The following is a 23,214-nucleotide window of genomic DNA, read 5'->3' as shown; positions in this document are numbered from 1 at the left end:
TTCGGTGATGTGTCCCGTTCCGAAGATCGGGATATCCGGCTGATTTTAATAAAAATTGGAGTGCGAAAAGGTTCGTGCCTTAATTTTGTGCTGAAAATCTGTATTTATATTGCGTGACATCGACCGCTGTGCGGATTGATGTTCTGCTGGCGAAACTACTCTAAGACATATGATGCAATTGCTAAAAACTACTTACATTGTTCTATTGTTATTGTTATTATTATTGTTAAACTAAAACATTAAGTCTGGTATACACGACTGGGTTTTGACCAGGCGCTATAACCAGTGCACGATATATATGCTATTGTGAAATCATACTAATTGTAAGTGAAATACAGATTTTCGCATATATTGCCAATAACTATAACTTTAATGTTATAAAGTTCGTGCAGCGTTTAACCTGAACGCGTTACCTCGAAAGCCATCAATCGCCCCCTTATACAAATAATGTACCAGACGATCAACGAATAATACTCCTGTAAAGGAACCAGTAACGAGCATCGCATGCGGTGGAGCCTCGAAGAGTACACGCGGACTGAACCGAATGCCTCGTAGAGAGCCGCACGCTTACTGCTCGCAATACAACTAAACTTAACAGATGTCACAACATGTGTACGAACAGAAAACCTTATTTACTTATTTGAAATATTCCTCCCCATCGCACTTTGGCAATGGGCTGCATTTCACGTATTTGAAATTGTGTTAAATTTTGTTAGATTCGTATTTTTCCAAAATATCGAATTTCGAATTTTGATCTCAAAGTGAATCGTTTGATCCGTCGACAGGTCATTCGTTGGTTGGACTTTGGATTTTGTTATCAAGTAGTATATACCAGACAAAGAGGTTGACAAATACGTCGAGGGCATTCTCATCGTCACTTTCCGTGACGCGGAGAGTGTGTTGTGTGTGGTTATGTGAAGTCATGTGCTTTGTGAAGTAGTTAATTAGTCTTAGTAAACCGTGGCGTAAATTCAGTAATCTTTAAATTTGAGCATGTATCGTGCAGCATGTGAACGTGTATTTCGTGTGAACGTGTGGCGTGTCTGCTCTTTGTATGTAATAGTGTGTGTACGTGTGTGAAAGTGTGTATGAGCGAGTGTACTTGCATGTCACTACGTAGCAGAAATCTCGTAGCCTTAAATGGTGACGAGGACTGCTCCGCGGTGACAAAAAACGCTACGCGCGTTGTACGCGTACCGGAAACAAATAAATCTATGGGCATCAAAACGTTTGTGTGGCATAAGAGTGTACATTATGCGTTTGGGCTATTGCATTACTGTAAAATGAATCTTATACTGTTAGTGTTTTGTGATAAAAATTATGTCGGGCCGGTCGTGTCCGTATACTATTGCTCGCTACGAATTCGATCGGCCCGTGGGTAAACAATGATGGCGTAAAAGTACCAATGGGAACTTGAAGTTGAGATGCGCGTGAGCGCATTTTGGGCTATTGCAACTGATTTAGTTTTTTTTAAATGTTTTATACATTCGGTATAAATGTCGGGCTGTCATGTGATTTGACGAGATACATATCTCGCATTGGGCTATTGCGGCTCTTAGAGCTTCGTGTGTGATGGGATGTGTGTGTGTAATATATAATATGCATGGGTTTGGCATAAGAGAATCATTATGCACGGTTCGGGCTATTGCAGTGGTCATTGTCCGGACTGAAACGTATTTGGTAATGCGTTCGGTCGGGCTGTGGTACTCGTACTCGGTCTATGTTCGGTACAAAGTAATGTTTGCCGGGCTATTGCAAAGTATGGTCAGTTGATTATATTGAGACGTGTGTACGGACGCGTGAAACGCGTCGCGCATTGGGCTATTGTAAATTGCTGAATGTTGAATTGAATCAAATGGACTGTCGCCTCCGGTATTTTGCCAAGTCTGGTGACGAACCGTGCGCTAACTTATGCTTGTCGCACGGTCGCTAGTTTTGTGTGATCGGTCATTGTTTTGATTGGTTAATTGTTGAGTGTAGCTACGCAGCCAGGCTCAAGCAAGTCGAACCGTGGCGTGCGTATTGGGCTATTGCAACTATGATTATTGTAATATCGATATATTGTATGACTATTGTAATTTATGGTTAATCGGTAATCTAGAAATATTCATGCAGAAGCGATCGTTGAATTATCCGCGCTCACGTGACTTCGGAGGTCAGAGATCGTGAAATATTGAACGGTCGCACGGGAGGCGGGGAAATGTTTGTACAATGGTTTATGGCTTGTGTGTAGCGTTAAATAATAATATGGCAAATAACTTATAGTACAGGTAATGGCAAAAACTGTGTCTAGAACTTTGAAAACCAAAATTTCATTTTACTTATTAACGTTTTCAAAACTTTAAATTTTGTTTTTATTTATCAATCGATCAATTTTGTCTTTCTTTTTTGTCTTGAAACAATTTAGAGACACTGTAATTTCACCTAGCACCTGATTCTGTGATTACATTATAATTAGAATATTATCACGCGGATTATTAACACAATTTCATCGTGAATAATTAATATAACACTAGAATACAGAAGACGCACGTGCATGTATTTTAAAATCATACACGCGACAATGGTGGGTGGTTTACACCATCTGAATCCGGTTCAACACCGGATCAGGTAAGCGTCTTTGCTAACCATTAAAGGGTATCGGGATGGGAACAAGGCGGGGTACAAAGCTCTCACACATTCATTCTCTATCTCTCTAGCATTCTCATAGCAGACGCCACTTTCACAATACACCACATACGGTGTCGCCACATTCGTTCTCGCGACTTCTAAAAACCTGTCAGCGACCATTTCAGTTTTTAGATTACTTGTATTTGTACGTTTTAAATGCCAATTTTGTTAAGCCTAATTTAATATTATATAAATCACAATCGTATTTATGATCAATACGACCTTTATTTCACCTAAATTCCATTAAATGTTCGATTTGTTTTTTTTTTTCTAAAAATTGCAAATAATTTGACTGGGTAATTTTTATATCGAAATTATTTTCTGACGCGTACGAACACGCATCCACGAACATAACAGACTTATTCAATTTGAATTAAACTATATTCCCGATCACAGAATCATCATTGCCGGTTCATATCCGAACAAATATCCATTCGATGACGATGATATTCGTTTATATAATCAAATAATTAGTTAAAAGTTTCATCATCTGTCATCGATTGGCTTTAATTGACGGATTCGATTTAAAATATTTTATAAATGCACACTGCACACAATAGTCTGTTATCATTATTCGTACATACTAGCTTAATTAACATTTACAAATATATCAGTAGAGCATGGCTATTACACTAATTCATTATCTCATCATTGCCAACCGAACGATGCAAGCGCCTTAGAAAAAGTTAATAACTTGCATCGTTAGGCGTTTTTATTGCCATGACCTACCGCTACATATATATGTATATATATATATATATATATATATATATATATATATATATATGCGCTTAAAATGCATATATACACATATACGCATATACATATATATGATATGTATATATATGCACGTATGTATATATTTAAATATATAAAACTATTCTAAATATCACTCATCCGTGATCAACATAACTCTATTATCTATTAGTCTAGTCGGCATTAGGTATAAACACACCTTCATTCCCCTCCTCCTCCAAACCTCAGAAATACGTGAAGTTTCATGGATTCGAATGATGCTGTTGTGGTGTGTGTCCGTGCGAACTTAGGGAAAATCCTAACGCTCGTGGGTCACCTCCATGCAAGCGGAGCGCTTGCTCCAGTCGTTGTTCTTGTAGGCGCAACGCTTCTGATAAATCTGGTGATAATTGCTGCTGTTGCGAGGCTTGTTGCTGTTGCTGCGTTTGTTGTTGCGTAGGTTGTTGTGCTGGATTTCCCTGAGTACCAGGAGTTGTACCACCTCCTGTTTGCTGCAAGTGATACGTTCCGGCACCAGAAGCTGCTCCATTATGGTTTCGTGCTGCCTCATTACCATTATTGACAGCAGCTGCAGCAGCTTGCGTGACTGCGAGGCGTAGTGCCGCGTCCGCTTGTTGCCTCAGAATAGCTTCAGCTTGTTGCATACGTATCGCCGCGGCTTCGGGTGACGGTTGTGCGTGTGCGTGCGGGTGCTGATGCTGCTGATGATGCACATGTGCGTGAGGATGCATTTGTTCTACCATACTATTTCTCATAGAATCCATGGATGCTCGCATCGCAGTCATCATAGCAGCTTCTGCACCTCCTGGAGGCGTTCCTGAAGGACCGACAGCACCATTGTTGACTGTTGAAGCAGCGTTCATTCGCATTGCAATGGCAAGATTAGCTGCCGCAGCTTGTACAGCAGCTGCCGTGCTTGAGTCAACACCACCTGCAACGTTTGCCGCTGCGGCCATTACGGCCATACGATTGACATTGTGCAGATCTTCGACACCGTATTGTTGGTGTAAATGTCCGTTGTTCCCTGCCCGTAGTATATCGCTGAGCTTGCTGCTTGTGCAATTGTTGTTATTGTTATTGAGCATTCCTACCGCCCCCGGGTCAGAGCCTGCTGAGGAAAGCCGGCCTCCACCTGAGGAACTGTCGGAGTGGGCTGATGGTGATGCACACATTGATGCACCTCCGCCCCCTAATCCCAATAAACCGGAGCCAGATGCTGAAACTGCAGCCGCTATAAGAGATTCCCGTTCTCGCCTCTCTGCTGCGGCTCGAGACAGTACGTACTGCGCGGCGAACTGATGTTTAGGATCCATCCGCATATGCTCCATGTGTGTTAAAAGACCTAAAAATTTATAATACTTAGTTTAGGAATTATATTGAATTTAAAACTTTTTACCTTTGAACCATAAATTTTGTCTATCTTTTATATTCTAGAGTTAAATAATATTTTTATGATATCTATAATTACTTTATTTAAAAGTTGTTAATTATTTTGTTTCACCAATATAATTATCGAATACAGCATATTTTAAGTGTATGAATGATATTTTTTCTGAATGATAAAATCGTTTTTTAATAAATATGTTTTTGTTATATTGATATTTAATACTCTATTCTGCTTTGTCATTTTTGCACAGCTTATTTATTCAATTGGTTAAATTTAACTCAAATATATAATGTGATACAATTCAGCTTTAAACAAAGTTTTTCAAATTAGTAATGAAAATTTAATAGAAATATTTATAAATGTACGTATTGTAAAAGTACGTATAGTGTTGTAGAATTCACTTTTATAGATAGTTCATATACATTTATTTAGACTAATTAGATTAATTATTTCAGAAAAATTCAGCATATGAAATGAATGTGATTAATATATAAGGTTAATTATATATTATTATTAAATTTAATTAATTCATAATTTAATTAATTTAAATAATAAATTAATATATTACTATTAAATTAATTTAAATCAGTTTAAATTTAATATATTTAATTGAGTTTATGACTTTGGTTATTTATAAACGGATTTAAATGCGAATTTATTCGTTTTCTCACCTGACTCGTGCGTAAAGACAGCCTGGCAAACAGAACACGGCCACATCCTAAGTGATGTACTCAGCTGTGAGGTTTCGGGATGGCAGGCTAGATGTTTCCTCAGCGAACCTTCATTGACATAATGCTTGCCGCACACTGGGCAAGGGTGGTTTGCTGTGCGTCGCTTTGCTAGGTACGGGTCAGTTGGGAATAAGCGAAGAAACAGTTTGGTCAATGCGTGATGAAGCCCCCAATAGTAAATAGACACAGTACACAAGACAACGACGACACACAAAAGACACAAGTGATACATGCAAAACACTGGTTCTTCTGAATTATTTAAATAAAACTATCATTTTTATAATTACGGATTAGTGAGCCAAGAGCCAACTTGAACAAGTTTTTATTCTATTTTGTCGTATTTTCATCTAATTCGTTTATGGTTAAAAATATAAAGCTGGTTAATTATATGCAAAAAAAATTATCTGTTACTGTAATAATATAACCAGAAAATATTTCGCATTGAAAATATTAAAATTTGAAAATATAATACAATTGTTTTTTAATAAAAATGCATTGGTTGATAGAAAATTAAATGCACATTTATAAATCGGCTCTTTTTTTTCTTCGCGCTTCTTGAAATAAGAATAACATGTCAAATGACAGAAGCAAAAGAATCAAGAATCATGTTTAATATATTTCATAGTGTAATAATTCATTATTTCCATGAAACACAATTAACCACACATAGAAGGAAAAACCAATCCAATAGCAATAAGCACTTAATCTATAATTGAGATACCACAACCAAATGTTCATAAAATAAATATGCTGTATGTTTCTGAGAGAGAAAGTTGCTCACAATCCCGTCGTGCTTAATTTTACAATTTTTATGAAAATAAAATTATAACAAAAATAAATAAAAAGATATTAGAATAATGTTAGATTTATAAAATAGAAAGAACAAAATCACTACAAGCAAAATGAAAACAGTCTGTATGAACAAATAACTTTCCAAAAAGATATCGTATGTTGTAAACGACAAGTTACTTATATTTTCGATACAAAAAAAATCTCGGAAAAAAGACCTAAACAGTTCATATGCAAAAAACGACAATTTACGTTCGAAATGAATTGTGAAAGATATAGGCATCACATACTATATGGACAAAAGGGACGATTTTAACGTTCTTCATCAACTTTACGATATCTTTCAATAAACGCGGAAAATACTATAATAGAAATCGGATGGTAGCATGCAGAACAACGAGTCTATTATACTTACTGGCTACTCCGGACGCATTCGGATCTTTATGCGTATGTTTCATATGTTCCATTAATGCCTCACCACCCAAGAATAACTTATGGCATATCGGGCACGACGTGGCGTTAGGGCCGCCGATCAACGCCGCATGCTGCTGCAGCACGCCGAGATGCAGCTGGAGCTCCTAAAATCGAAAACCAATATATTTAGCAACAAAATAAATATAAACTACAAATACCATAATGAAAGATCGATGATTTTATATAATAATTTTATATAAAATTTTATAAATAACTAGCAAACCTGACGAACTCCGTTTCGCCACCAGATAGTTTAGTGAGGAAGATGAAGAAATTTATTGTTTGTTTTATATTTGAAAAGGAAAAAAATGATTTCATTGCACAACAGTAATGAATTTATTTCGATTACAAAAATGAAGTGTTTTTTAATTGAACTTCTCTAAGTAAATGGAAGTGAATCCGCAAATTATCCGTTTCATTGAAGTGCTTTTGGTAAAGCACATTTTTTGTTTTTTGGTCTGATGTTAACACAAACAAAGCGGATGGTTTACTAACTCGTGAGCAGGCAACGTGTAACTGCCCATGTGAAAAACAATGATTTTCTAAATGGCACAATGCCATGCACCACTTTTCTTAGCTATAAACCTTGCGGAGCTCGAGACCTTTCCAACGAATGCAAAATTGTCGAAATCGGTTCGTGCGTTCTGGCGTTAAATCGTCAGGAAGGAAAACCCGGCTTATTTATATATATGTAGATATCTTAATAAAAAAACTTTTAACTTTTATATGACTATAGATAATTAATGTAATTTACCTATAAAATGATCATGAGTTACTTAAAAAATGGTTATAATGAAAAACTGTTATCTTTTATGAAATATTTTTGATGCTATCAAAATAAAAAATGCGATTTCTCTCAGCATATAAACACTTGACTTAAGATAACAAAAAGTATAAATAAATTAATAATTATACAATTTTATTATATTATATTAATTCGAGAAAAAATAATCCTCACGCACTCGACAAAAGCAAAAATATAGAGTATGTAGTATCATCCGAGAGACATGGAGCTCAGGAGTTCAATAACCTTATTGCAAATATATATAATAAACATGCATCGTCCTGCCTTTATGAATCATAAAATGAATATAGTCCAGAGTTCCGTGCAAGAGCCCGTTGTCCGTCTATGCGCCGAGCTCTATGTAATAGCAAATGCGAGGCTTCATACTTTTTGCACGATACCGGGTATGTCGTCGTCGGACGGAACGCGTTGAGGCTCTCTCGACTAATGGGAGAAAAGCGCGCCTATCTCGGAGCCTGTTCTTTTGTCATTCTTCGTTTTTTTTTTTAAATTTATCATTTATTTTTTATGTGCAATAAATAATAAAAAACAATGCATAAGGCGCCTTACCTTGCTGACTTAGCGTATGCGAAAAGAACAAATAAACAGTAGGAAAATATTGAAGAGAGTTGTAAAATCAATCACCGAATAGATTTCATGTTTTTTAAATTATCAGTTAAAAAATATTTCAATCTAGTCCATTGATTGGATTCGTGCACTTTTACGATTTATTTCAAAATTGATAACGTTCAAAAAATAGGTTTTCTATTATCTATTTTTATATAACTAAGGTTTTCATTGTAATTAAATTATTTAGAAACTTATTTTCAGCAAGTATTTAATTACGACGTTTTGAAGCTAGATATGTTCTATCAGGTCTTTTGTTGAAAGCATTTTTTTATAAAATAACAATATCGATGATAATTATTACAGAATATTAAAAAAACTTATAAAGCATGCATTATAACTTGTAAAAAAAATCGAAGAATAATTGAAAATGTTGACTTCACTAGACTTGGTAAATGGTTGTAATGAAAATTTTATTTAAGAAAAAAATCCATAAGTTTTTTAATATTCTTTTCTTTCTTTTCTTTAATAAACATCATCAATATTATTATTTCTTGAAAAAAAAGTTTTGACAAAAAAAAAAACTTCTGATGAAACGTATCAAGTCAGGAAACGTCGTAATTAAACATATACAGAAAAATTAGTTTCCTGTTTATTGGATTAACTATTCGGAAAAGAAACATAAATCAATATATTAAAATATCCAGAATTTATCAATTAATTATATTCAAACAAATCAGGATTTATCAATTATTATATATTCAAGTAAAAATTGAGCCATTTATCTGGTGCAGTGTAATCAGGCGAGAAAGGAGGGAGGTAGAGGTGCAGGATGATGAATTTTCGTATGGTCAATGTTCTTGAGCGTTGTATGAATTATCTAGCGAACCAGTGCAGTGTACGCGCCTGAACCTTGCCTTCCCTTTGCGTAGGAGCGCGTACATCCACAAGGAGAGGAGCAGAACTGCATTCTTAGCCGCTTGGCGTATTTTTAGATCATGTTTACTAGCGGGTCCAAAGATTTCTATAACACGTACTATTTGCGCGCACCATAAGCCGAAAGCTATAATTTATCTCATTGCTCTTTTTACCCTTTTACAATTGCATATGTTATTTGTTCTGCTTTTTGTATCTTTGTGATATTTATTAACATATTTCATAACAAAATTATTAAATTAGGCTATTCTTTATGTATATATTCATAGAGAAAGAGGAGAGAGAGAGAGAGAGAGAAAGGATACAAAATAATACAAATATTTTAAATTTCTAAAACTAATGTTAAACTTCAAACATTTATTTCGAGCGACTCTTACACGTTTTCATCAACAATTTTGTAAGTACATCATAATAATTACAATATAGAAACGCAAAATAATATACACCTACCCGTTTACACGGAAGGTTCCAATTTCAATAAACCGTGCTAATCAAAAATTACTATAAAAAAGACCCTTTTTGCCAGTAATAAAACAATGTTAAAAAACAATGATTCTATTTGTTTTGGTATTTCAAACAAACTAGCTCATACACATCTAAAATTTAGTTTTGATCATATAGCGGGGCGATCCCATCTTATCTACATATTTCTATCCATACTAAGAATTCGTAACTGTAACATACATTTTGTAGTGTTGTATTTTGGCAGAAAAATATTTTTACAATAAAAAAATAAAAATGTTATTGAAAATATAAGAAAATCACAGTTTAGATATTTATAATTTCGTGCAAATGCAAAACGAATGAATTTCGAAAACATGTAAAACGGGAGACAAGTATAGAAAATGTAAACCTATAAAACAATATTTTTGATTAATTATTTACTCTCGAAAATTAACATTTATAACTGTATTTAAAGAGAAAAGTATTAAAACATTACCAATATTTTTTATATTGTTTTAGAAGAGGAAGAAAGCAGATGATTGATTCATTATTATTATTATTATTATTATTATTATTATTATTATTATTATTATTATTATTATAAAGCGCGAAACTTTTTTGAATCATAATTGGATCGCATGATCAAATATAGTGTCATATCGTCATATATAATTTATATAATTTCAAGATTATCGACCATATCTGGGTTTTATTAGTAACATATTTCGAAGATTTTTTCAATAAACTTTATCTGAATTATTCTGAAATAATTGTGTTTGCTTCATTGAAACAAACACACTGTTAAACACCACAAACCGTAAATGAGCGAAATATGTTCAACAAAAATATATAATATTTATTGATAATATAGCAAATTTGTTGTTTTTCGTAAATGTCTAATACATTTTATTATAATGAATATGCCACTATTTTTGACTCAGATACAGTATAATTAGGGTAATTTTTAAACAATTTTTTTTATTAGGGTTCAGCGTGGGAGCTGTTTGGGGCACAGGTCGCATCTGTCTCCGGCCGGCTCTAATAAAAACTTTCATATAACACAGAGAAAAAATCCACAAGTATAATTCAACTAGTTCATAAAAAAGCCATTTTAATAATTCTCTGAACATAGCTCCACCCATAACTAATGCGCCGGAACAAATGAGGGTATGGATTTTTTTCATCTTTTTTTTCTCTATGCTTCTTTTATCCCCCACGAGTTTTTTTATGTGCAAGGACCGCGACGGTGCGGGGTAGTTTTTTCTAAACCCTGTAAAAAAGGCGTTCACTCGCTCAGGGTGTGTATTTTTTCAACGTCCAATAACAAAAAAGAAATATGGTATAGCGTGCATTATTACCTACCCAATGAATTGTAATGTTATTGTTTCATAATTGCGCTTCTTTTCTTTGCGATCACGCAGGAAAACGAACGTATTCATTTTTTGAGTGACGTCGGCAATGTTTTATTTTTTTATGCATGTGATCAAATGTAAATATAAGGGTGCGTGTCAAAATTTGAATGGATTTGCAAGGGTAAACATTAAAAAAAAGCTTTTTTGTATTTTTTTTCTTTCGAAGGGTATAGAAAAAAATGAATGTGATAAACTTACCCATATTAAATAAACATAAAATCGTTTTTTACAATATTAAGTGACGATATGAAATGATAATCTGATATTTAAAGGTTGCCCAGAAAATTACTCGAAAATTAAATTAACTTTAAAAACAAAATCAAAAGATAGAAAAATTGAACAAAAATAGAGTAATTTATCATTCTATAACGCATATATGTTGGGTGGAACATGGTTTAGAGATACGCGGGTAAAAAGGTCCACCATCATTATCTTAAAAACAAGTATAGAATTTTTTAGTGTTACTATATAAAATTTCCTTCTGACCCTTCTTACCCCGCATACGGAGAAAAAAGGACAAATGATAAATTTTAGAAAAATAGAAAAAAAAAACATATTTCTATAATTAGGTGTGAACTGGTTCATTTAGTTTAGGCAGTAATTACTGAAAGTCAAATCGGACCTTTTTGTCTCACCCTACCCTATATATATATATATATATATATATATATATATATATATATAGTTGCACTTGAATGTTATTTCCTATATCAAAAACTTGTAAGAATTTGAATATTGAAGTTCGTAACGTCTGTGTAGGGAGTTATGAGAAAGTTCGACAGTCTACGTTAACGCGCTGAGGGGCAAACGATATCTTATTATTAAAAATATTTCTCGTGTCGCTGTAAACCAAATTCAAAAATATTATAAATACTGATTGAATTGCAATATAATAAAATCAATTATTACCATCTTAAAAATGATAAGATTTACATTACGTTACGTTAAAATATTATTATAAAATAATAATATCTCGTAAAATGAAGTATTATTGTATTAAATAATGGGTAGTACTACCCTAGGGTAGGTCAGTGAGCCGAGTTAAGCACCAACTCGATTCAGGGAAGAATAGTGTGAGAGGTTTTCCATTACCATTTCACATCGCAGTGTTCAGAATGGGCTAATTGAAAACATAATTTTGATCTATATTTTCAAGTGAAAATGGACATGAACGAAATCAGGTTGCCAGAGCCGGGGCATGAACTTGGAAACCCGCCCACACGAGGAAGCGCGGTAAACCGTTACGCCAAGAAAGGAAATGAAATACTATATCATATACCTATTGCATTTATTATACTAAGGTGACCATACGTCCCGGATTGGGCGGGATAGTCCCGGATTTCCACCTTGTGTCCCGCGTTATTTTAAAAGCATGATTTGTACCGGATTTAGATCTTTTGTCCCGGATTGTCCCGGTTTTTCAAAAATTAACAGAAGAATTAACAATAATTATGAAAACAAACGAACAAGTGCTATTTTTTTCAAAATATTTATTAACAAAATAGTATAGAATATTATACAAGGCTCAAAAGCGCGAAAAACATATAAATCCATATAAGATCATAGATGAAAAAGTATGACATATAATCGAATAATAAATCAAAATAATAAGTCCTTACTAAAAGTCCGCAATTATTATAAAAAAAGATTTATATAAAAAAACTGTTATTATATACTTCCCGTCCCGGATTAGCATAACTGAAAACTGCCATCCCGATTTTGACTTATGTTAAAATATGGTCACCTTAATTGTACATATTATAGAATGATTATAATTTGACGAGTTTTCAACTATTTCAACTTCTAAAACTATTTTTTTATTATTTGTATGGTAAAAGGAACGAACATTATTCGAAATCAGAATGCTAACAATAAGTCAAAGGTACGGGTCAGCGACCCTCACGCATTTAGAGGGGCGGTGGTGTTGTGCGTATTCGTATTTAATATCCGGCCGGTACGCGGGTATCTGTTGCGAGTCGCAATCGCAAGAACAGGGATAGCATCTGCGTCCCGATATTTCATAGTTCATCGTGTGCCATCTCGTACTCGACCACGCACAAGTGCGAATGCGATCAACACAAAAGAGCATCATAAGAAGAAAACGAAACGAAAGCATGAAGTCATCCATTCTCGTTACTTCTTTTGTAAATCAAAGCATCGGCCAAGGTCCTGATTTGTGTTATTATATACGTCATCGGTTACTCGTTGATCGGTTTTCTCTTCCGCACAAATCAACCCTTGGGCTCTCATCTCGCGACCGATGATGCAGAGTAGCATCTCGATAGCGGACTCATTGACAGGCTGCTTGCAGCTGCTGTTTTTGCTTGCAAATACATTTACATCGACCTATATGCATGTAGTCATTTGTACGTACTCATAAATACTAAATTATGACACATAAAAAATATACACGTAGTCGAAGTACTCAAAATATGCATAGACTCACAAACCACATTTGAAATGTGCTTACACACCACGTGTGCGTAAGCGACATCTAAAGACAAATTTATTGGACCACAAACTGTGTAAGCCGCCGTGACCATAAATATTGCGACTCACTAATAGTAATAAATTTTACGTAAATAAATTTAGATCAAAAACAATAATTGCACTTTTTAATTATTTTTTTAAACAAAATTTCTAATAAGTCGAATCTTTTGATCTCTGCTCAGTTAATTTCATGTGACAAACCGGCATTGTGTTCACTGTGGAATTGTGCAAAAAATGTAAAAAAATAAGTTATTCGTTTCCTAACATTTCAATTAGAAACCATCAAATCAATCACGTGTATTGTCAAATTTTTTTTCAATTTCAACAGCAGACAATTTTTTTGTTCATCTCTTAATCACCAAACAAAATGTTACATAAAATGAAACCATCCGGTGGTGAAACGGAGTTTGCCCGGTTTGCTAGTTTTTTTTATATAAATATTAATTATTCGGTATTTGTAAATGAATTATAATATTTGGTATTTGTAAGTTCTCTAAATAGTGACATCAATTTGTATCATATATAGTCATCAATAAACATCCTCAAAATTTATATGAATTATAAAGGTTAATTTATTTTTTGATATATACTATAGATAAAAACATAAGCCCAGAAAATTTAAATAATAAATTCGGGTTCTAAGTCAACTATATAAAACAAATATATCGAATAAGAAGTTTATTGCTGATATTGGTACTTGAAATTCAAAAGCGCGTCTTGTTGTTTTCAAGAGAGATCTCTGAATAATTTTATTGAATACATTCTTTGCTATCTTCACAAAAAACGATTTTGCATGCATTATGAGTTGTTGAAATTTAAAGTAGTTTAGAAGATAAAAAAATAATTTGCATTTATTATGAAAAAAAAAGTGAGTAACTACTTCATATAATTGGGGATCTATTGTAAGGGGCAGCTGGTGATAGGGTTATAATAAAGTCGAAACTGTACTCGGCATAACCAGAAATCGATATATCGTATTTCATGATCTAATTTTTTTGTTCCACATTTTAACTTGATTGATATAAATTAAAATGATTGACTTAACAATATTAAATGTACTACCCAAAAATTCCTATTTATCTGGGAAAACAAAAGGAATATATGAAAAAATAACATAAAAAGTCGTATTATGAAGGGGTTAAATGAAAATGAAACAAATGAAAGCTTAAAACAAAAATGAAAATTAAAAGTCGCGTGAGAGATTTCGCCGTCCAGTGGACATTTAATGGAGGGATGGATATCCAATTTATATAGAGATTAATGTTACCCGTGTTCTCTTGAAAGAAAAATTAAATATCACGTAGAGGCGTAGCATTAGTATATAGTCCGGTGCGAAATGCGTATCAAAGTAAACTAAAGCGATGTCTATTTATTATGGCAATTATGCGGAAAGCTTCTTTTTCAAAATCATCAATAACACGACTACACGCCTTAGTTTAATATTATACGTGTTTCATTAAAGAAAAAATTAGAAAATCTCAAAGAGCTTATGCGAAACAAAAACATTTGAGTTTGTTAGTAATTATGGGACTTTTTCGGTTTTTAAAATTATCAATTATTTTACCATTTTAAAAACCTGATTAAATGCGCAAATTAAATTCTTATGAAACTTGCCACCACATTTTATTAAATTTTTCCTGAAAAAGCGCCTCTCAAAGTCGATCCATTTTAAAAAAATTGAATTCATAGCTCAACAAAAAGACTTAATTCTTGATAACTTAGGCCAAATGGCATTTTACTTTTAACATGTAACATTTTTACTTTTTTCACTGGATTTCCGAAACCGCTAGACCTGCCTTCATGAAAATTTGATCAATTCTTCATATGATCAACAAAAGTAAAATGTTATTTGAATTATTAAAATCGGACGCTCCGTTCTCTTAAAAACTGAGTTACCGTTTGTGGCACGTTTTGCCCCGTATCTTCGAAACGGCTAGACATGCTTATGCCAAAAACTGATCAGCACGTCTCCTTATCAACAGCAATCGAATGTTTTTTGAATAATCGAAATCACGGTTGAACCGTGTTCCCAAAATCGTCGACGAAAATTTGTACCCGCACACACACACACACATACATCCATTTCTTCTAAGGTATGCCAAAATGTTCAAAAACCTCTGAAACGTAAAGGTATATAAAAAATTTCATTTTCGATTTTTTTGCGATTACTATAACTTACCCTACGGGAAGTTAAAAATGAACCAGAATAACCAAGAAATGGTCACAGTTTCACCAAAATCTAGGTTACACTTAAAAGCTCATTATTCCCAAACAACGTGGGATAAATTTCTTGTCTAAATTTGTGTTTGTAAATTTTCTGACTAAACTAAACAGTATTCGAAAATGATAAATATTACCAGCCGCTTTGTGAGAGTATATATTTATTCCAATAATTTACCAATTATTATAAAAAGTACGCATAAGAATTGGGCCCATTTTTTAAATTGCCGACGACATTCGCAGTATAAATAATCATCGAGTAAGACGACTACAGACTACACGCAGTTGACTAATTGTCATCCATTACGGCCTCTGTCGTACCCATAACTAATTAGGAGCACGCACGCGATATCGGTCGGCCCGTATCGAAGAATGCCCACACCGCCAGATGTGAAACAATATCCTTTTCTGTTTTTCTGTCTTTTATCTCTTTGCGTTATCCCGATAATCGTGATAATATATGTGTACCTGCCCGAGAATGGATTTATTATTTTTCTTCGTTTTCTGGAACGAATTAAAATAAAATCGCAATTACCGCCGAGACACTGAAATCTATCTTCTCATAATCTTCATAAAAATCTCGTCAGTGTGCCTAGCGTGCGACGATATTGGATGTACAAACATAATGAATATTGGTGTACTTTTGTGAGAAGTAGAAGGGTCTGTAAACAGTACGAGCAGTTTTCATGAAGCTAAATTGTAAGGGTTGTTTTTTATCATTTTTTTTTAGTTTGGTGCATGTGATATAAATATTTACTGAAAAAACATTAATACTTTATTACAGATTTTTTTGTCGAATTTGATAACAATACATACTTTGAAAAAAAGGATAATCGAATTTATGCAAAATTATTTAATTGAATATTTAGGTTTGCTGACGCAGTTCAAATGTAAAATACTTCGGGTTAATGGACAATTTAGTCCACTTGTGATAGTGGACAATTTAGATGTCCATTAGCAAAAATGAGTGTTTTGGTTGATTGTGTAGTTTTGCGTTTGACGTTCGTTTAAAGAAAATCAAAACTAAATATATGCTTTCAATTTCTCCAAAGGCAAAAAAGCATCTTAAGGGGCGCCGCCTAAAAAAGATGATTTTTTGGAATTTATATTAAAAAAATACTTTATCAATCATTTCAAAATTTTAAGAATACATTTACACATATTTTAAGAATACATAGTAAAGTTTTTGAAGAAAAAAATTCTTTTAAGTTATTATCGATCTCCAACGGCACGAAAAAAAAGGCCCTTCACTGCTGCAGTGATTCCGGCCCTCTACGTGGATGAAATTTAAAAAAAAATCTCATTAAACTAGATAATATTGTCTGTAAAATGACCTACGACAAAACAAAAAAAATCAAAAATTAACAAAATGGCGGCGTTTAAAAAAAAGTCGAATTTTACCCAAAATTTTGGTCGTTTTTAGACTGCCAAAATTTGATTTTTGATCCGATCAAAAAATCAATAGTTCTTTTTAGGGAGAACTATATATAGAACATGTAAAAAAAATTGATAGTGATCGGATCATTTGTTTTTGAGTAATCGCTGCAGCAAATTCGGAAAATGCTGTTTCGAGAAAAACGCGTTTGAAGATAAAATAATCGTTACACTATATACTATATATATACTCTTTAAATGGCTGTAACTCAAAAACTATTTAAGATATCGATTTAAAATTTTGATATGTTATTTTTAAAGGTATAACCTATCGAAATATGGAAAATTGAATTTTTTTTAAGTTTCACACTAGTTGTGCCCCTTAAGCTCAAAAAAGTTATGAGCTGTTTATGGCGACAAAGCTTTAAAAAACGGCAGTATCAAAATTGGTTTGCCAAATTTCGTTCTGGTAATTTTTCACTCAAAAATGATAAATTGTCTATTTTTACTCTTACCATCTAACTGAATAATCAATTCTAATGTCTACACTGACCAAATAATGAAACTAAACAAATCAAAACAGAGATTTTTTCCATTATTGACATCATATATCACTAGGCCACTAGGCAAAAATTATTGGATATTTTTTGAAATGCTTTGTCATATTCACCATACAGTCTTGACCGTCTGATTAATTTTGTTTCGATCTTAACAATACTTTTCGAATGGTAAACAATTCAACGTTCATGGTGGTGTCAAATTGCACGTGATTCAGTTTCTTGCTAATAGAAACCAGGAGTTGTATGAAAGTGGGATAATGGTGTAGCTTGAAAGATGACAAAAAGTAATTGATCAAAGTGAACAGTACATTACAGAATAAAGTTATTTACTTCCATGAAAAATTGTATTTGATTTTTTATCAAAAAGTCTGGAAGATTACTGTATATGTAAATATATTAGGCCTAGTGAAGTCTACGAATCGAATGGATTTATATTAGAATATTTGGTGAATGAGACTGTAGCATTGAAATGCGGGAGGGTCCGCGTTCAACGGCGGGGACTATATGTTTTAAGTGCATTGGAATGAGTTGAGAACAGTCGAACACTATGCTGGAATAGAAGCAATAGCCGAGGCCGCTCGTTCGAACATGCAAATCGTTAGACAACGATATAAAACACGATGCGTGCCCTTAATGTCCGATGGACACGCGTTCTCATGGAGAAAAATATAAGAGAGCGCGCACAACGGTAATGCGTTGCAATTAATATTGAACATCGCGATGTATAATTATCTTTTATGCGTCTATTTGTGCGCACCTAATGTTATCTGTTCCAACTATAGTTATTCCGCAATTAGTGCTATTCTTCCTCAGTACGTTCTAAAAATTCTTTCAGTCAGTGAAACCTTACAAGAAAATTATATATGTGTGAACAAATATAGTTTACTTTTCATAAAGTTGCTCCTAAAATAAATTCATAAATGTTGCTTTTTAAATTAATTCATTAGCCAATTCTCGGATAAAACAAAGATGCTATGATAATGCTATGTATTAGGTCTATCTTCACATGAGTTGGTAGTAACAAACTGTAAAAAAGCTATTTATTTGCTGTGCGGTCAGGCGTTTTACACACAAAACCCAACCTAAAAAACGCACAAACAAATAACAATTTCATCATAAGTGTAACTTTCTTATGTCTCTTTGATAACACATACGCGAAGTTAGGTTTTATGTGTAAAACTAAACGCACAGCAACTACATTGCTTTTTAACTGTTTGTTACTACAAACTCATACCCGTAAGATAGCATTACTATAACATTACTATTTAAACCGAAAATTTTATCCTTCAATGTTGCCTTGATTTTTTGTGATACTAACTTTTTGTGCGCTGTCCTGATAATACTGATACTAATGTTATGAGCTATGGTGGATATTTTAAAAGCTATTGTGGTAAAAGCTGATATGTAACATTTGAATAACAAACTTGTGATATAAACTCAAACAGTTCATTATACAGGTCACCACTTCTTTAACAACCCCCTACCCACTGCGCCTAATATTAAAATAATTTTCGACTATTTATTGTATCATATTTTTATTTTGAATATTGAAGTGTCGGAACGCAGTTCCATTAGTTTAGGAGCAAAACATCTGTGGTGGACGATAACAATTGGATTCCGTATGAGTTTGATAAAAATCTAAATAAAACTTGTTCACAAAGATACAATCACGCGTGTGCGTTTATACTATTTTAGCTTTCCGGAGCAAGAGTTTTTTTGGACAAAAAACAAAAGATATTTAATCTGCCAATCTAAATGATTTTTTTTATGTTTTGCTTCAAACATTTTTCATTTATTTTCTTTACAGATTATATTCTAATAATGGGATTAAAAGTGTAAACGCAATAATAATTACAGTAAAAAAATCATTTTCTGCAAAGTGTGTTTGATACACAACAATTTTCACTGCAGACACGCCTCAGTCTGCGCAATCTGTTTTGATTACGTGTACTCCCTCGCTGCTATGAAAAATAATGCAAAAGGTTCCTGATCATATTAGATGATTTAAAACCCTTTCTTTTCTCATCTAGGGACTCGCGACTCACTTAGCGAGTTGATTCTTTGCATTGTTAGAACAAGAGTCATTACAGAACGCGATCGACTGTAACAACAACGGCTAATGACGCAATTCACGATCATCACGGTAAAAGGCTCCTGAATAAGAAATGAATTACTTTTAGTCTAGATATTAATATAAAAATATGCGGTTATACAGCAGTAGAAGTTCGCAGAATGTTTTAAGTTGTCCAGGGTAACAAAAACTAGACTTTACGGCACTAAACTTACTTTGTTACGGGTGATGGTATATGTCGTAAAATCGATTAAGTATTCTTTTACATACATATTTTTCGCATACTACACTTCTACTCGTTATTAATTATCCGATTATATATGTATTGTGATTTACCAAAATAAATTTACCAAATAAATTTTTACGTTGCAAAACCAATTTTACAAACAATGAACAACATAAGTAAAGGATATCCAAAGAATTCCAGATTAAAAAAGGTCTGCGTATTCTTATTTGTGATTATGAATAATTGCGGACAACAGGTGTGAATTCTTTCGCGAATGATGGGTTTTAATCCTTTCATAATTGCCGCAGTCGTAACCCCAATCCTCGATTCTGAAAGCCATACACCACCCCGCCCTTTCACGGCGGAACTTCGCTTTTTTAATTTATTAAAAGTGTGACGAGATCTCGTACGGATTCGCGCCTTCGAATATCAAATAAAGACACGCTCCGATGAGGACACGGATGAGACAATCCCAGGATCTTGACATGATCCAGTTCGATGAGATATCCAGCGTAGCGCGTTGACAGGCTACGACACCCTTATAGGAGATAGATAGCCGCGCGGTAAGTTACGGCTTAGCAACATTTGTATAGTAATCGTTTTAGTACGACGACGATAGAGAAATACGTCCTAGTCACGTGGAACTATTACCAGAGGTAAATGAAAAAGACATCGGCAAAGATAAAAATTCTGTAGAATAAAAATCATTACACAAATTGCACGAACATTGATTTTATGTGAAAATACTGAAATTTAAGGGGGTATTCTAGTGTAGAGCGATGAATTTTAGGTCATTTTAAGTGTCGTAAAAGAAAGCAATGAATGTTTTTACTATCCATTTTTTACCATTTGTTTATTAATATTATTAAAATACAAAACAAAATTTAAAAAATAAAAAAGTTGAAAATGGAAACTGACAGCTGATGAAGTGGGTGTCTCAAAAAATTGGCACCTCAGTCTTGACATGATTTCAGCCCTCCTAGCCATCGGAAATGCAAAAATTAAAAAGATTATTAATCTACAATGATGTCGCAATCGCCCGAACTAGCAATGAGTATTTTTTTTACAAATTGGCGACTGTTTGAAAAAGTGTTTTTTACTGTTTTTTGAGTTTCTCGAATTTTTTAAAAATAGTAAAAATGGAATTTGGGAATCCTAGTTCGGGTATAGATAGGTCTATAAACAAGACTCTCTGAATATCAAGTGAATCGGTCGATTAAAACTTGAGAAATCGTGTCAACAGTACTGAAAAAAGTTGTTCTCAGAATAACGCATTTAAAGTTTTGCGTGAAGCCAAACCAGTATGGAGACCGAGTCAGTAAAATGCCTATATCTCCGAAAATAATTCAAATTTTCAAAAACCTTCTCGTACCCATATTCTTAGATAGTTAAACTTTGAAAATATGAAATAAAAAAAAATGATTTTTGAATTTCTACACTAGAATAACGACTAAAAAATTTGCAACTTTTTCGGATAGTCTCTAATTTTTTAAAAATAGTAATAATCGGAATTTCGGAATGTACGTAGTTCATACTAAAGACATGTCAATAAAAAGATTTTGTTAAAATTTAAGTAAATCAGTCTAGTAGAAGTTAGAAATCGTGAGATCGTATCGAAAAAGACAATTTCGAGAAAAACGCGGAGGAAAAAAAAGAGGAGGATTATCGTGGTCAAAAACAGCTATATCTCGAAAATAATTTAAATTTGAAAAATCCTCATGCTCACATATTCACGAATAGTTGAAATTTAAAAATATCCGAAGAAAAAAAATTAATTTAAAAAAATTAAGACCAGAATATCACCTTAATTTCTAATTATGAATAAATTAACTCCATAATTGTGCTAATATTCTCTACGCTTTATTTATAAACTGTAGTTATTTTTAAGGCAACAATACATTAATAATTTCAAATTTTATCGAATTAATACAGTGTTATTATACGCACCTAAAATTATTAACACGAAAATGTGGATCAAAGTTAAAAACAAATTTCGATCTACTATGAAATTGGGTCTTCAACGCGTGATCATCATGCCTTTTGTTTGTAGCTATCACAACGATACCATAAATCTTACGCTGTAATAAAAAATAATCCGAGAATGAATAAAAATATCACTCGCTACCCCTTTCGCGTCGTTAGCCCTTTATTCTCTGTCATAATGTCTCGTATGAAATGTTCAACTTTAATGATTATTTCTTAGTGTTTGGTAATAAGAACTAAAAAATTCTTATTACTATTATAGCACAAATATACAAGAAGTTGATACAACGATGCATTAAATTAAAGGCAGTACGGTAATCATGTATAATTTTGCAAATAAGGTTTACGAATTAGGTATAATTATATCCACTTAAAGAATTATAAATAGGCTCATACTATTGTTAGTATGTAAAAGCACCTATTTTTACATCTACAAAACATGCATGTATTCACAAATATAATATATATTACTACAGACATATTCACAAAAGCGCATAATGAAAATAAATATAATGAAATAAAAATAGTAAAAGTGATATTAGTTCAGGTTCAGTTTTTTGTTAAATGTTTTGATTTCCGACTTTTAGACTTGCTCTTTGAAAAATAATATTTCATAAAAATTAAATATAATACATCGTGAATAACAAAATATTTTCAACAAAAAATAAGTAAATAAAAAAAAACTAGAGCAATCTAATACCCATACGCTAATGCTTTCATTATTATCCTATTGGATGGACAATGGTCTTGAGAATTCAAGTGTAGGTTTCTATAAGTTGCATAAGGGATCGTTAAGTATTACGTAAGCAGATTTATTACAATTATTTACCCCCCCCCCCATCCCTCTTGTCATCAAAAGTAAGCAAAGCTCTTACCCCCTATCCCCATGCTTACGTAAAAATTTTGCAATTAATGTATTGTTTTTTTAAATATTGTAATTATTAGATTATAATTATAAATTTAAAAATAAAAAAATAGGTTTAGGATGTAGAGATTTTACTGATATGGTATTCAACATAGGGTAAAAAAATTATTATAATCTTACGAACATAACAAACTTATTTTAGTTTTGGTACTGACAAAGGCAATGTAAGGTTGCCATGCGGTAAATAATAAAAATACTACCTATGACGTAATCATCATCCAGACTCCCCTGCCCCCCATGACAACCCAAAATAAGCAAATCCATAGTGCTTAGGGGGTGTCCATTAATCACGTGAGGTTTTGGGGGAGGGGGGGGTTTGACAAAAAATCACGAAATATCACGTGGGGGAGGGAGGGGTATAGCAACATATCACGTGTATTTATCTTTTTTACTATTTTTTTACTTCAAACATTTT

General features: G+C 33.0%; 1 protein-coding gene across 1 annotated transcript in view; it reads right to left on the bottom strand.

Annotated features, from left to right (window-relative positions):
* Window positions 1-3,517: 3,517 nt before the first annotated feature.
* Window positions 3,518-23,214, bottom strand: part of LOC113376279 — a 22,789-nt gene continuing 3,092 nt past the window's right edge. Inside the window, exons 3-6 of the mRNA XM_026616185.1 lie at window positions 13,141-13,296; window positions 6,749-6,911; window positions 5,485-5,652; window positions 3,518-4,768 (exon numbers count right to left, since the gene is read on the bottom strand). Coding sequence (XP_026471970.1) covers window positions 3,669-4,768; window positions 5,485-5,652; window positions 6,749-6,911; window positions 13,141-13,296 — 1,587 coding nt within the window. The 3' untranslated portion in view covers window positions 3,518-3,668. The remainder of the gene's footprint in view (window positions 4,769-5,484; window positions 5,653-6,748; window positions 6,912-13,140; window positions 13,297-23,214) is intronic.

This window comes from Ctenocephalides felis, unplaced genomic scaffold, assembly GCF_003426905.1.
Source record: "Ctenocephalides felis isolate EL2017-DRISC unplaced genomic scaffold, ASM342690v1 CF-g0.4_SCAFFOLD_01886, whole genome shotgun sequence".
In the NCBI taxonomy this organism is placed as follows: domain Eukaryota; kingdom Metazoa; phylum Arthropoda; class Insecta; order Siphonaptera; family Pulicidae; genus Ctenocephalides; species Ctenocephalides felis.
The sequence above is the reverse complement of the archived record's forward strand: the minus strand, read 5'-3'. Positions and strand labels throughout refer to the sequence as shown.